The 15,802-nt window shown below is 34.7% G+C and overlaps 3 protein-coding genes across 4 annotated transcripts; 2 read left to right on the top strand and 1 right to left on the bottom strand.

Moving 5' to 3' along the window:
• Positions 1-169: 169 nt before the first annotated feature.
• On the bottom strand, positions 170-6,443 carry LOC108192784 (F-box/WD-40 repeat-containing protein At3g52030). 2 transcript variants are annotated; one of them, XM_017359268.2, is made up of 9 exons: positions 6,218-6,443; positions 5,903-6,103; positions 4,884-4,938; positions 4,527-4,625; positions 4,093-4,196; positions 3,515-3,604; positions 2,823-3,031; positions 1,045-1,129; positions 170-631 (listed from the first exon to the last, which is right to left on the bottom strand). In XM_017359268.2, exons 1-9 carry the CDS (start codon positions 6,382-6,384, stop codon positions 268-270), a joined length of 1,374 nt encoding a protein of 457 aa, XP_017214757.1. In that variant the 5' UTR covers positions 6,385-6,443; the 3' UTR covers positions 170-267. The 2 variants fall into 2 exon arrangements, with proteins under 2 accessions (XP_017214757.1, XP_017214758.1); XM_017359269.2 differs by having other exon boundaries at positions 2,892-3,031; positions 6,218-6,442.
• Positions 6,444-8,214: 1,771 nt separating this feature from the next.
• On the top strand, positions 8,215-11,190 carry LOC108228186 (RNA polymerase sigma factor sigD, chloroplastic). The gene is made up of 5 exons (XM_017403702.2): positions 8,215-8,638; positions 9,512-9,742; positions 9,827-9,967; positions 10,513-10,713; positions 10,809-11,190. The coding sequence occupies exons 1-5, from the start codon at positions 8,246-8,248 to the stop codon at positions 11,061-11,063; spliced, it is 1,221 nt and encodes a 406-aa protein (XP_017259191.1). The 5' UTR covers positions 8,215-8,245; the 3' UTR covers positions 11,064-11,190.
• Positions 11,191-11,526: 336 nt separating this feature from the next.
• Positions 11,527-15,569, top strand: LOC108228185 (uncharacterized). Its single transcript, XM_017403701.2, has 2 exons — positions 11,527-12,937; positions 15,255-15,569. Exons 1-2 carry the CDS (start codon positions 11,600-11,602, stop codon positions 15,285-15,287), a joined length of 1,371 nt encoding a protein of 456 aa, XP_017259190.1. The 5' UTR covers positions 11,527-11,599; the 3' UTR covers positions 15,288-15,569.
• Positions 15,570-15,802: the final 233 nt, after the last annotated feature.

The following is a 15,802-nucleotide window of genomic DNA, read 5'->3' as shown; positions in this document are numbered from 1 at the left end:
ACTAGTCTTTTCGTTAGACAAAATTGCATATATAGTCAAATCACTTGCGGAAAATATTTTGCTGCACTCAGGCATCAAATTCTCATTTGAAATATTTCTCTATCATTAAAAAATAAAAAATTCCGGCGAGCATCACACCGACCCTGAAGGGAAGATAAAAAATTCCAAGTAAAAAAAACTAGTTTGCTATTTGAAAAATGAAAACAGAGAATTCTAAATATAAAAGTCTATATACAAAAGAGCTAGTTAAATCTTGAACAGAGCTAGTTAAATCTTGAACTTCCATACTCTAATGTAGTTGTCATCATGTGTAGTAACAACCTTCTGGAATCCAACAGCTAAACAGTTGATAGAAGGTCTTGAAGTCTTGGGCATAAGATCTAGCTTGGTATCTTCTGCGATTCTTCTTCCTTTTTTCCTGGAGAGCTTATTTGATGCTTCAGTACTTACCGATCCACTAGTATTCTGATCGAGGATACAGCCTGAAAGGACCTTGCCACTGATTTCATCTACTATGCGCAATACACCATCTATTCCACCCATGACTAATGTTGATGTGTGATCTCGCAGGTGATGCATAGAGTATATTACATTCGGACTCGCCCTTGTCCGCCACAAACATCTCATTGTCCTGCCAAAAAACACAACCAGACAGTTAGTTACAAACATTGATGACTTGTTACATACAGAATAATAGAATATAATCAAATTTTCCATTGAAACACCACAAACTCTTGAAGAGGCCCAAGTATTTTTCTATTCAGTTAATTTATTACAATCAGTATATTATTTGGTCCATTTTAGGACTTCAGGTCATCTTTCTGTTTATTACTGGATAAGATATTTCTTTTTCTGCGGACCAACTTGCTTTTCCCTACCTGTACGTTTTCTTTGCAATATGTGTGTGTGTGTATTTTATCTAGATTGAGGAAAATAAAAACAAGTAACAGTTTTCCAGACAATAAAGCTAGCCACATCGAAAGCTTCACCCAAAGAGAATGATGTTATTGAAATTTATTTCCATATAATAGTCAGTTAACATACCTGAGGTCCCAACAAAATGCTTGGCCTGCTGTTGATCCAGAAAATATCAACGGAGAACTAGGGTTGACACACAAGGTGCTAATGCCTGTCCATAATTTTTAATCAGATAGAACAAAAGACAAAAACTGCCACTACTAAAAGACTGCTTTCAATATCAGGAATCTCAAGGCACAGTCAAAAATAGAGAGAAATCTTCCCCCAGAAAATGATATGATAGAATATAAATGTGAGAATTATGTGTTTATGCCAAGTGCCTGCCACTAATCAGGCATATACACAGCAAGAAAATAGAAGTAATGATAAATAACTAAGGAAAGAAGACAGTGCCCTTTAGCAAGACAGACCTCAACGTGATCTAAAAAATATCGGCTGGACCAAAACAAAGAAGCTCTGGAAGCCCAATTCCAACCAAGAGATAGATTGATAAAGCACTGGTTTAGTTTTCTTCTTATAGTAGATATTAATGAGCTTTTTTGTGTTTAAGGATTAAACTGCAGAACTTCTATTTATGAGCTTGTGATCCTAATTTTTACATTAGCAATGTTAAGGATTCAAGGATTCGAGTATTGGTTCTCCAAGTTTAAGAATTAAATCATAGGATTTCTAATTATGAGCTTGTGATCCTGACTTTTGCATCAGCAATTTGGGGTTACAGTATTGGTTTGTTGCTAGATTATTACCTTTTTTCCCTTTTTGTTATGGTCAATTACAAAACTTTAATACTCATGCATTCACCGAAGCTTTAATCCTTGACTGCTTATTACTATGATGTCAGGGGTATCTACTAGGCCATGCCTTGCGGGTCAAATACAGGTGCTTACTGAGGATAAATTTGTCGAAGCTACGAGAAAGCCCTACTAGAAGCCTAATTACCCTGTAAGAGTGATGGCCTCTAGATGCTCTTTTAGCTTGGCCAATTTATAAAAACCTCTTTTAAATTAATATTTCCTCTTTTTGTTATTATACACTAGCCTTAAACCCGTGCAAAGCACGGGCGGCTATATATTTTTAAATTTATTATATATAATTTAAATTTAATATATATTGATGATGGTAAATTTACTTTTTTTATGTTTTAACTAATTATAAATTATATTTAAAAAAATAATGATGGAGTTTTTATCTTGTAGTATATCAAACTGTTTAGAGATGTAAAACTATGAGAACTCTACGTGTAGCAAACTTTTATTTATAAAGTGAATCACCAAACAAACATGACCAAACCAAAATTTTGTACGACGACAATTTATACCCATGTTGGCTTATGCAGTATAGTATAGATTTGAAGAATTTCATTAAAAATATTAATCAGAGTCCATAATCATGGACATCTGGGAACCCCTTCTTTTATAGACAACCAAGATATCATCATAGGAAAGTGAGAACACAAAAATTACAGATATTCAATTAAAAATACTGATCAGAGTCCGGAGTCGTGAACAGCTGGGAACCCAATGTTCAGGGACAGCCAAGATTTTTTGGTAAAAACGTGATAAGACAAAACCTACAGACCCAATGGGCTTAGCATATCTACCTTGAGAACGCAAGAGAGAGATGGTAATTTCCATCTGATAAAGAGATATACTAATGACATCAAACTTATAGTGAGAATAATGTAATGATGCAAGTACATAACCTGCAGAACCATATGGGCTCAGCGAGTAGCTACACCGAAGTCATATGCTACACTGAAGTCATATGCTACACTGAAGTCATATCATATGACTTCAGTGTAGCTACTCGCTCAGCTGATGAAAGATCTGATGCAAGTACATAACCTGCAGAATCATATGACTTCAGTGTAGCTACTCGCTGAGCTGATGAAAGATCCGATGCAAGTACATAACCTGCAGAACCATATGACTTCAGTGTAGCTACTCGCTGAGCCGATGAAAGATCCGATACAGTGATACTTCCGGTGGAGGAACCCCCGACAATCATTTGACTATCACTTAACGAAATGCAAGTGACAGGCCCATCCTGTATCCTGAAAACAAAGAAAACATAGCTTACTTTTTTTGGGAAAAGACTCTAATATCTACAACTTCAATTGATTTTTTAACATGCTTTATACATTATTAAATAAAATATAGTACTGGGGAAAAAAAAGGTTGCACTGTGCCAAAAACAATAATACGGCCAAACTGGTGGAATATCTACATCATTGAAAAGGACATGGGTATCGCAGAGAAGCTGACATGGATGTATGCTTGTGCATATCAGTTAACATGGAAACTATAGAAGTGGGGTGAGTCTACTTATCTTTCTTTACAGCTCATCTTTTTTTTTTTGGGACAGATTTACAGCTCATCTTTTAAGAAACTCGCAAATAGAAGAAATCATCAGAGATGTAAATTTCTCTGTCCATTCTTTTTCTTTTCCATTACTATCAAAACTCAAAAGATTATGTTCAAGGAAAGGATATTAAAATGCAAGTTTAAATATAAAAAAACTTTTAGTATTCACATACTTGACAATTTTAGACCATTTTCTACTGTACATATCCAAAAACCGTGCTCTCCCGTCTTCACATCCTACCACAGCCTCCGGATCAACATAACTGCAACCAAAGTAAAATTAAAGATTTGTTCGATGCAAAAGCAAATTGCTGGCTACAGGAATTTGGTAGGTAGGAGAAATTATAATTCTAAGGAAAAACATGCTATTTTGGTAACTTTTGTATAATTAAGAAAGTTTCAGCTTTCTACAGATAGATTACATCAGATTATTGATAAGTTCCATACACAGAAATAAACATAGGCTAGCAAAAATCTTTTATAAGCCCTATATATATTTATTAATTTCAGAAAGTAATGGCGTATGTAGAACAGTATGCCCAAAGGGAGACAGATGGAACTTATTAAATTGCAATATCAAAGTAAAGAAGCAAATGTTGAAGTCTTTACTTAATAAATGGTGGTGCTAACAGTATTTTTATTTATTAAAAATACTCATGATTGTAGCAAAATCTTTGGATACTGGCATATTGATTATGATAATATCAGCAATATTGCATCAGGTAGTTTTTATCGTGAGATCATAACATACCACATACAAGAAGCTTTAGGAATCTCTCCTTTACGAGATAAGAATATACTTTTTTTCCCATGCCGCCTCCATATGCCCACACTAGTCCCTACCAAACTGACAATCTGTAAAGAGGACACAGTTTAAGTTACAGTATTTTTTTACAAGAGTAGTTAAGTAACCACTAAGTGATATTCTAATATCAAGATCTTACTAATGGGACAACTGTCCAATAGAAAGTGATGAACATAATCAATTAGCTTGATGATTTCAGAATTAAATGTGATCCCACAAGTAATTTCGGGGGAAAACGAAACACATACACAGACAACCACCAGGCCTAATCATGCTCAAGCAAAGGATGAGGGCAATATATAAACCTAAATCGGGGTTAAGTTGATGGAAATAACAAATAAAACGTCTTTAAAAATAATACAGAGAAAGTATGCATTTACCTTGCTTTCATCAAAGTCAAAATCAATTACACGGGCTCTATCTGGAACAGAGTATTCCTCCAAACATTTGTAACTATTTACCGACCATAAACGCATCACCTAACATAATTGGATCTCCAATTGTCAATAGAAAGAAGCAACATATCATACATCAGAAGCAAGGGATATATAATTGGACACAAACGTAAGTGCACATGCTTTCATGCTTTCACTTGATGAGGCAATAAATTTAAGTATATGCAGTCCAATATATAAGGTAAAAAAAAAAAAAGAAGTTTTGATGAGCATGTGTGTGGAACTTATGTCAACTATTTTTGTGGGAAGGAGGGAGTACAATGTTACTTAAAGCAACCTTACCTTATCATCTCCACCAGTTAGGACCAATCCCATCTTCATCCGACACTGATTTACCCTAAATGAGAGCATGGATATTAGAACTATCCACAGATAGATACAATTCCGTTAAAACTGTTGAAGAGAACATACAAAGACCAAGCCATATAAGCACATACTTTGTGATCAAGAACACAAGAACGTAAACATAATGATATGTTAGAATGTTTGACGCTCTATTTAACAAAGCATCACATATATTCTTCCAAGAATGTAGCGAACATCTCAAGAGATACTACCGGATATTTTATCTCTAGGCATACGGATTGACTGCAAAAATAAGACTAGCTAAGAACACAGATGAACCGAATTCCAGAATCATAAGTACAAAACACAGTCCAGTTTTCCCCAATGCTCCAACTTCCAGAAAAATGTTATTTCAAATTTTCTTTGTTCTTGCTTATTGAGTTCCATTCCAGATTAAAGAAGTTAAAATAAAAACCAAATTTCAAGTCATGTGCCTTGTGAGAAAGTTTCTAGGAACCGTATAATCAACAGAAGTTGTAAACTTAAAATGAGCAATAACAGCATGAATAAACTCATACTATTTAATATCCACATTGCAACAACTTATATTCATAATCTTTATAATTGAAGTTATATCATTCTTTTAAAAATTAAAGTTATTGTCTCTTTAAGAATTTAAGTTATATCATTCTTTTACTTGTGCAATCATAAAATGGCAAAGTGTTAGTAAAAGTCACTAAATAAATATTAAAAATTTAAGACTCCATCTCACTCGCAGGAGTCAACCACCTTATCCATCCCACTAAGAACCACAATGCCACTAAAGGCTAGGGCTACAAGATCAACAAACGAAGATGTGCATAATTCAGAATAATTAGGGGAAGGAACGTTCCGATCCAACTAGATATCTCTCCTCTAAGCCACTAAATGAGTCATAAACATTCAACACCAACTTACTACTATCTATACAAGCCAGTACCAATGCGTGTTCGTGTGCGCATAAATAAAAAGATTACCTAGTCGAATGACCTTTCCACTGATATACATCAACAGACCCTTCCTCCAAAGATGCTCTGTGACTATCCAAAGCAAGCTCCTTTAAAAACATTTTCGACAATTTCTCCAGGTTTCCAGATTCCTCTAAAACCCCTCTAGATTGACACTTCTTCTTGTAGTACAAACTTTGATACAATTTTGATGTACTAATCACCCAGTTCCTACAAACACACACACACACAATCAAAGGCAGGATGTTTATAAATACCAACAAAGAAAACCAATAAAAATAAACACCCAAATATAAAACCTTGTTGAAAAGGAGAAATTATTACCAAGATTTGCAGACAGCAGAGCAGTGAAGAAGATCAAGAAAGTCAAGAAAAGAGAAGATGATTAAAAGGATATCATGAGTTAAGGCTTCTGCACTCGCCGGAGATTCCAAGATTCTCTTTTTCGCCGGCGGCCGGACGCCGGAGCTTGAAGCTTCCAACCCCTTCATACCCAAAGCCCAAAACAAGGTAAAGTTGTCGCTTATGCTTCTAATGATATTATTATTTTTATTAAATTCTACGACATACGCTTTAAATATACATCTATTATATATCTAATAGAGCAAGGGTGAGTAATTTAATTCATTGAGACTAAACTACCTTGGCACTATACATGTATATTCATAACTAGTGAGGCTAATTCTGACTTTTTATACTAACATAATTAGACATTAATGTCTCTTCATTAATATATATTAATTACTTTATAATTAAAATTTCAATACATATAAGTATATAGTATTTATAATTATGATTTAATAAAAAATAAATATCTACTGGTGTAAAAAGCGGCGATTAATGAGAATAATTAACATGATCATTATTTGAAATTAGTTTAATATTAAAATAATATATAATCATTTTTCAAACTACAATTTTCCTCCATAATTTTTGTAAATTTTTATATTCTGGCTGATTTTCGAGCTATTAATCAAATGTCTTACCAATTAGGCATCGATTTAATTGGATTTTACCAAATCAGATCAAAATCCGTCCGATTATCGATTAATCCGTTAATTCGGCCGATTTTACCATAAGTTTTGAATGATTATAAATATAATATATAATAAAATAAAAAAAGTGGACTATTAGTGAGAAGTAGGTCTAGACTTATAAGTTTATTAAAGTGTTTGAAAGAAAGTAAAAGTTTTGATAAAAAAAAATGGAATTTTCGGCTTCTTATATGTTCTTCTGACTTTTTATACAAACGGGTTAAGGAAAGTAGAAACTGACTTGCTTATAAAAGGAAGCCGGAAGCAGGGCATCCTAACATACACATGATATGATTTCAAATACAAACAAATATTACATTTATAACACAAATAATCTTAATTTAGAAAAGATAAACAAAAAGATATGAAATATATTAAAAAATTAATTTAAAACACCCCGTGCTTTGCACGGGTTAAAAAGCTAGTTTAGCAAAAAGAATGAGTTAATATTGATATTTTATCTAATTTTTGCGTATATTTTTTGGGTCCTGGTTACTGTTACAACTGTCCGGGACAAGTTATTTAACACACGTTTCCAAAGGTCTCAGCTCTATATTTCAAGGTTCAGATTAAAACTTTATTTTTTTAAATATCCGCTATAATTTTCCGCGGATAGGTTTCCACATATAGGAAATGTTCCTATCCGCGAGAAATTATAACGGATACTTAAAAAAATAAATTACAATTCACACTTTAAAAATACAGATCTTATGGTAATAGAGATAAAATCTTCCTGACAATTAGTTGTCAGGGACCAAAATCCATATTTTTTAAAGATCTTGCAACCTCATTATTATTTGCAAGTGTTTTGATTAATTTTGAAATAAATGAAAAAATAAAATTTTGAGTTGATTTAATATAAATTTTATTTTTAAATCACATATCCCAAATAAAATATGTATTTTAAATTAAAAATATATATTAACAGTGTCTTTAATTTTTTCTAAGGAAATGTTTTTGTTATGAATTTTATATTTTACAGAATATCGCCTTTTTTTATAAATAATTCAAGTTCGAATTTTTTTAATTTGATAAGCAATATGAATGTTATAAGTAAAATTATTATTTTCCTTCCTTTAAAAAAATTATTATTTTTCTAGAACAGAAATATTAAATTTATAAAAACTTAAAAAATAATAATCTAATATTAAATCTTTAAAAAATTGTCAAGAATTAAACATCAATAACGCAATTCATAAATATATTTAAAAAAATGTTGATATTATGGTGGCCAAAAATAAAATATCTTGCAAGAAATTGGGTGCTATAAAAATGAGTCCAAGAGAGAGGAGCTTTAATATCCAGAAGCCTAGCTTTAATGGCCATAAACATGTGTTCATCTGCAAGCCATTCTCACACCATATATGTTTCATCTTTACACTCCAAGTCTCCTGTAAAACCAAACCATTCTACATCTTCAAAGATATGTTTTAATATATCTTCTGATAACGATGTTGTTTTACTGGCTGAAACCATGCCATTTTCTAGTCCTGATATTGAGTTGCTGGAAAAGAATTTGTGTGAGGTTGAGCTGGAGAGAGATTGGAGAGATGGGGTAGGAGTGAGAAGAAAGAAGAGGAGGAAAAGGAGGGGTTTTGAGGGTGAGAAGGATGAGTATGGAGATGTTAAGCAGGTGTTTAGTAGGAGTAGAAGAAAGGCTGGGCAGCATTTGAGTTCTGAAGAAGAGGCAGATTATATTTTGTTGATCAAGGTTCATTAGCTTTTATTTTGTGCATATGATTATGATCTCTCCCCCTCCCCCCCCCCTCTCTCCCCCCCTTTCCCCTCTGTGTGTGTTTGTGATTGCATTGCATTTGTTAGTAACATAAGTTAAACAATGTAAATTAAAATTTGGATAGTTATATTGATTGAAAATGGTCACCATTGTTGATAATGAAATGCAAAATTTGACCTTTAACTTTGTTTCACTGTGAACTTCCATTTATCGACCTTTGCTTGCAAATTTTATATAATCCTGTTCAGGAAAATTATTTAGAGTTTAAAATGTGCCAGTTTCGCAGTGCTAGTTTGTATGGTTAAATGCCCAAATTAGATCCTTTTCAAATTGGCACCATTTTAGCGCAGACTAAAGTTTCACCTTTAAGCACTGACTTGCGGGTGCTAAAAGCCTGAAACAACACAAAAAATTCAGATGTGCTTTTTAGGATCCTCGCCTGCAATTTTGGTCGTTTTCCCTGGTTCACTGTGATAAAAGTGGTAGTAGCTATGTTCTGAGGAGTCCACAGAAATCAGATTAATTTTGTGCATAGCAATAGTCACAGGGTATATGTGTTGAAAGTGTTGCTAGTGTCCGAGTATTCAGACCCCATTCCTCTGGGTGCTCAGTCTGACTTCATGGAAACAAGCGGCTGTATATGCCAAGTTTTTCCTTTTTTTTGCGTATGATTACCTAAATGTTGCCGACTTGCAAGCTAAGCCCAAAAGGCAATTATTTGATCACTGATCATTGTGAAAACGAACATAGGCAATTTATCTATTCAGTGGATTTAGGAAGGTTCTTTAGGTGTCTGCATTATTTACTTGTATGTTAAGATAACATAAAATTCTCCTGCAAAATAAACAGGAAGAGGCAAAGCTAGAAGCAGCTAGGAGAAAGATTCTAGAAACAACTAAGCATGATCCCACCTTGAGTCAGTTGGCTGATGTAGTAGGAGTGCCGAAAAGTAGACTAGATAAGATATTGTGTGGAGGAAGAGAATCACGTCAGAGGATCACAGAAAGCTACAAAAGACTGGTAGTCTCCATTGCTTCTAGTTATCAAGGCAGAGGACTAAATATGCAAGACCTAGTACAGGTTCCATTCTACTTTACTCTCATCTGTAGTCTCGTCCAGCATTTTGAATAAATTCTGATGCATAGCCCTTTTCAACAATGCTAGGAAGGAAGCATTGGACTTCTGCGCGGGGTGAAGAAGTTTAATCCCGAGAAGGGGTTTAAGCTCTCAACTTATGTGTACTGGTGGATTAGACAAGCTATCTCAAAAGCTGTAGCAAGCAAGTCGAGGACTATCCGGTTACCGGTAAGACCTTGCTCTGCTAGAAATATTTTTATCCGATCTTACAATGCTAATATTCTACTTAAAGGATATAATATTGTCTAGCTACTGCTATTATCTGTATCAGTTTACCGACATCTATGCATACCAGCCACTTAATCAATTTGCTTGATTGGATTATAACTTCTAATCACGAGTCTCATGTAACTTAGGACCTAATATCCATACGCCCTCTCTAAGATATGTTTGTATGAAATCCTAGTCCCTTAATTCTGTTGCCCTGTGCATATTCTGGTTACACACATTAAAAAGACGAGATAATTATGTGGTTTTGATCCATGTCAGATTTATCCTCTTGACGACATTAAGAAATATATCCTCATTCCCCTATGGACTTAATTTACTTTAATCAAACCAGTTGACATGCCTCTGTGAGATTATTTTATAGTGCAATATTTACAGTGTCATCACATACTTCAGAAACACGATCTTCTTGAAGATTGATATGTAAACTGTCTGCTGGAAAGTAAACCTATAATTTGAATGCATGGTTAGCTTATCATGTGCAGGGAAGCGTATGTGAAGTAATCCCAAAAATTGCAGAGGCCAACAATAGCCTAGCAGTAAGACTACGAAGACCACCCTCTTTTGAAGAAATTGCGAAGTCTGTTGGCACAACTGTCAAAACTGTAAGACTTATTTATCGAAGCAGCAAAGAACCAGTTTCCCTTGATCAAGCAATGACCAGCCAAGGCTGCATGAGTTTACAGGTTTGCCTTCTGAACTACCACTGGTAGTCTTATTTTCGAGTTTCTTGGTCCCTGTTCATAAAAATTAACACTCTGTGGTTAACTACATTTTACAGGACATTATGCCAGGTCCAGAAGAACTCACACCGGAATCAATGCTGATAAAACAGCATAAAAAACAAGAACTAGAGAAGATATTGAATCAGCTTTCTGATAGAGAATCAATCATTGTGAGACTATACTATGGACTCGATGGGAAAGCCCCTCGTTCGTTCGAGGAGATAGGAAATGTGTTAAAACTTTCAAGAGAAAGAATTCGACAAATAAATGGCACTGCACTGTCAAAACTAAAGCAGAACACTGAAAGATGAATTTTCTTTTTCTTTTTGTAAGTACACTAATTGCCTAGTCATAAATAATAAATTAGAGTAGTATTTTTGTTGCATGGTATAGTACAGACATGAGAGTGAAATAGGATATGAAGCTGTAAGCTCCCCAGCATTCGCATAGCATGTGGATATTTAAGTTTCATGGACTGTACTTCCCAATTTCCATATACTTGACTCAAGTGGTTGTTTAAATCTCTTGTGATATGCAACTAAAGTGAGTTCTTGCTGAGCAGATTTGGATAGGCACACGTAAATTTATCCTCTGTTATCCCCGGACACATGTACGACAATAAATTTTATTTATAAAAAAATGAGTTCTTGTTAAAAAAAATTATTCATTTATCGAGGATTCCAAAAATTCTACTGATTTGACCGATATTTATTTATGGAAATATTTCTGAATAATTTCTAAATAAAAATATATAGATAAGTACTCACGTTCCGAGATTTGATTCTCTCACCTTGATAAATGACCCATTTATAAAACCCTATGATCTGTAAAACCCTCAAAGCCGACTATGTCTACACCAACCAAGACTCTCTTGCAACCCAAAACCTCAACAAGGGTCACTCCTGAAACAATCTCAGAGGCTGTTACATCTCTTCTACAATGGAAACAAGCCCAAAAAAGCTCACAAAAACCCCAGCTTTTAGCTCAAGAACAGTACTTTTACTTGGTACTAACTCTCAAGAACATCCCACAAAAAAGTACTGGAACAAACCCACATAAAATCCCACTGCCCCATCCTCTGATTCAAGGCTCTCAGATTTGTCTCATCATTGATGACAGACCCAAGTCAAAACTCACAAAAAAAGCTGCTAAAAAGAAGGTACAATCTGATGGGGTTAATGTTTCTAAAGTTTTGAAATTTACTAAGTTGAAGAGTGAGTATAAGTCTCTTGATGCTAAAAGAAAGTTGTGTGAGTCTTATGATATGTTTTTTGCTGATAAAGGGGTTGTTACCTACTTGCCTAAGATGCTAGGGAAAGTGTTTTTTAAGAAAAAGAAGGTCCCTTTGGCTGTTAATTTGGGTCATAGTAATTGGAAGGAGCAGATTGAGAGGGGGTGTTGTTCGGGGTTGTTGAGGGTGAGTTCGGGGACTTGTAGTGTGGTTAAAGTTGGGAGAGTTTCGATGGAGGAAGAGGAGGTTGTGGAGAATGTCGTGGAGGGGATTAAGGGGGTCGTTGGGTTTGTGGAGAATGGGTGGGAGGGTGTTAGGTCATTGCATTTGAGGTTATTGGATTCTATGGCGTTGCCGTTGTATCAGAGTGTGCCAGATGGAGGGCTGAAGATTGGTGGGGGTAAGGAGGTTGGTGAGAGTGTTGGGGAGGATGAGAGTGGCGTGGATGTTAAAAAGAGAGACGGGAAGTCGGGAAAGAAGAAAGGGAGGATTCATGAGGTTGAGTACATGGATGCAAGTGACGTCGATGGGGATAAAAATGAGAGTGAGAAGATCAATGATGGTAGTGAAATTGTTGGGAAGAAGAGAAAGAATAGGGCTTTAGTGAAAGAACGGGTGAGTGGTGAAGAGGGCGTAGATGAGTTGGGTAAAAAGAGTAATAAAACGGGCAAAGGAGGAAAATTTGATGTTCAAATCGTAAATGAGGGTAAAGAATCAGAGAAGGAAGATCTGGTGAGTGAAGAAGTTGAGACCAAGAAAAAGAAGGGTGATGTAAAAAATGGACCAGTTATTGATAAGAATGTGGAGAAGGCAGCAAAGAAAACAAAGGGAGATGATATGGAACTTGAAAAAGCTTACATACCGGTTAAATCTGTGGGAGTGTCGGCTGGAAAGAAGGCAAAGAAGAAGAGTGGCCTGGAGACAACAGATAGGAACTCTGAGAAAAAGGTTAAGGTCAGTAAGAAGTAGTCTCCAGAGTGATAGTTGTTTTATGCTACTACTTTATTTTTGTTGATGAACGTCATCTCTGATAGAATTTCACTGTTTCTTGATTGTATTCGATCAAGTTGAACACTCTGTTGGAATTCTCCACCATATTTTGGCCAAGTACTGATATTAATCGAATTTCTTATGCTTTTATTTATTTTAGTGCTTTGTAGTTCTATAGGGAAACAGAAAATTCAAGATCAAAACTTAAGTTTGAAGAGTCGGTGTCTAATATTGCATTTGGCATTGCTCTATTTAAATGTGCAATCATTGCAATACTTCATTTAAAACTAGATATAACGTGTCCGACAATATGTCTCATATTGTTATATATCTGGCAGTATAGTATAACAAACTCCAGTTTGATTCTCTCTAATAAAAAATGGTAGCAGAAGGCAGGTGACAGCTAACTATGTACAAGATAGAACACACTAGTAGGCAGTAGATACCATAAAAGAACACGTTACACTTGTTATCACACAACAGAAGGTCATTGCAACAATCATTATGTTCATAGTTCATATAGGTATAAACTTTTACCAGGCCATCATCACAAAGTCCTTTGTCAGAACTTTATTATTAATGTTAGCCTTTATTATAAACAGATTCTCGACCTCTTTCAAGTTCAATATTTCTGGAGTTAGTTGGTGGCGTTAAACTTATATATTAGCCCTATTCTCAGGACTTGTTAGAAACCTAGATGATCAGTTTTCACTTTCCACAGATTTTGTTGGATAAACGTATAGAACTGAGAGATAATTTTGCTGTAGGAAGCCCCCCTCCACACAGACGCCTTAGTCTATCACTCTTCCGTTTGTTGTCTACCTCTTTTTTTGATTGACTGTCTTTTTTATTGCTGTGAATACGATCTTCCATTATACTGAGAGAAGCTATTTTGCGAGTTTGCTCTTATTTTCTGTCTGTTATACTCAAGATTCATGTGTGCTGGCCTCTGGGTATTTCTGTGTGCCCAGTAGTTGCTGCAAGGATTGTAGTGAAGCACTGAATTCATTGTTTTTTTTATTGCATGTGTAACCTATAAATTTATGTAATTTATGTGTACGGGCCTACTGGGTACCATGTAATCCAGATTTCTTGTTTCCACCAGGTAGGTTTACTCCATCACCCTTTACACTAGCACTTACTCTCCCGATCGAATCCTCTCACACTCGGGAAACACCCTCTCCCTCCCACCCATTAGTTTTGTCCCAAAACACTTCTCCGGTGATCCTAGCAATGATTATGTTCCTTAAATTTGCTTAAACCATGACGTCCCTTATCTCAAACAAGCCAATTCTGCAAGTTTATGGGTTCCCTTGTTGCCCAATTTTATGTTGTGTATTGTGTATGACAGAGAGAGTGTAATTTCATTCTCTGATCGAGTAAATTTTTCCTCGATTTCAAGACTCTTACTTAAAAAAAGCTTAACAGTAAAGGGTTCATATGCTTCTCTTCTTGGCTTTCCTCCTGTTGTGAAAATTAGAAATTCGTCAACTTTCAGAAGCCATGAGAGGTGGAGAGACCTTCCTTGCTCCTTTGTACTACTACTATTTGCTAAAATATCAATTAGTTTATTCTGTAATAAATAATTTAATATCTCCTTCCACTTCACAGTTGACATCCAAAAACCAATGGCCCATGTTACCTGTAAAAATTTGTGTACGGCAACCAAATTCCCCACTCAAATGCTCGTGCCCAATTATATAGGAGTATGTTTAATTGTTTGTGTGTGTATATACATAAAAAAATATGATGTTTCGTGCAAAGTGGACAAAAACAGATAATAACAAAAATAAATAAATAATTAAATTAGGGCTAGAAGCTTGTATAGATCATAAGTTAATTTTTAGTTGACTAACTTATGGCCAAACAGTGATTTCTGCATGCTGTCATGTTCAAGGCTTGATAATTAAAAAGACCTCTCCAATCCTCTTACCTTCTAATTTTTGTTTCTTTTGCTCTACTTTTGAGTTTTGCCTGGCCTGCTAGGCTTTTGGACAATGTTCATAAACAATGTGATTGTTAAAATTTGAGTAAATATTAGAGAATTATAAAAAGACCGGAGAAAGTAGATTTAGAAGTCAGGATTAGCATTCATTCATTAGTAAGATCAACGTCGGCTGGTTAAGGGAATGTTCTGAACTTGTTTGATTTGATTTGATTTACTGGTTATCTTTCTCATGAGAGTTTCTATTATCACTAATCTCTATTTTCAATTCTTGTTTTCATTCTCAACTTTCATTTCAATAACGATCAAACATTCTCGAAATTGTTTGTTTGACAGGAGGACTGGAAGCGCAACCACTTGAAATCGTGAAGCTAATATAACCCGTGTATGTTTAGAAAGAAAATACTTATATGAAATGAAAAAATAAATTAAATCAGGGCTTAATGAATTAACTTATGCTTAATAATTTATTTTAAGTGAAAAAGATATACTCCATTCTGTTACTCGGTAAAATTTTCAGATATGCTGCTGACATGCTATTTGCTTAACATGTCTCTTCCTACCTTCGAGGCCCTGTTCAATGTATAGTTTAATTGTGTGAGTCCATTAAAATAGAGTAAATCTTTATTTTCAATTTGCAAATTATGATGGCGGACTTTTTGGTGGATGGCATGTTATAAATTAATTAATGTCATGCATCTATCAACTCCATCTTGTAATATTTTATTAATCCCAGTTTATTTGGAGTAATATTTATTCAAGGGCCATCAATTTTCCTTTCAGCGTCATCGTATTATATATATCGAGAACTCCAGGCTATCGGGCTTTGGTCATAATTAAGGCCGAAAAGACTAATGTTATTTAGAAAATACTATATACCAGCT

Source organism: Daucus carota, chromosome 6 (assembly GCF_001625215.2).
Source record: "Daucus carota subsp. sativus chromosome 6, DH1 v3.0, whole genome shotgun sequence".
Lineage (NCBI taxonomy): Eukaryota > Viridiplantae > Streptophyta > Magnoliopsida > Apiales > Apiaceae > Daucus > Daucus carota.
This window is presented reverse-complemented; position numbering and strand designations above follow the sequence as displayed.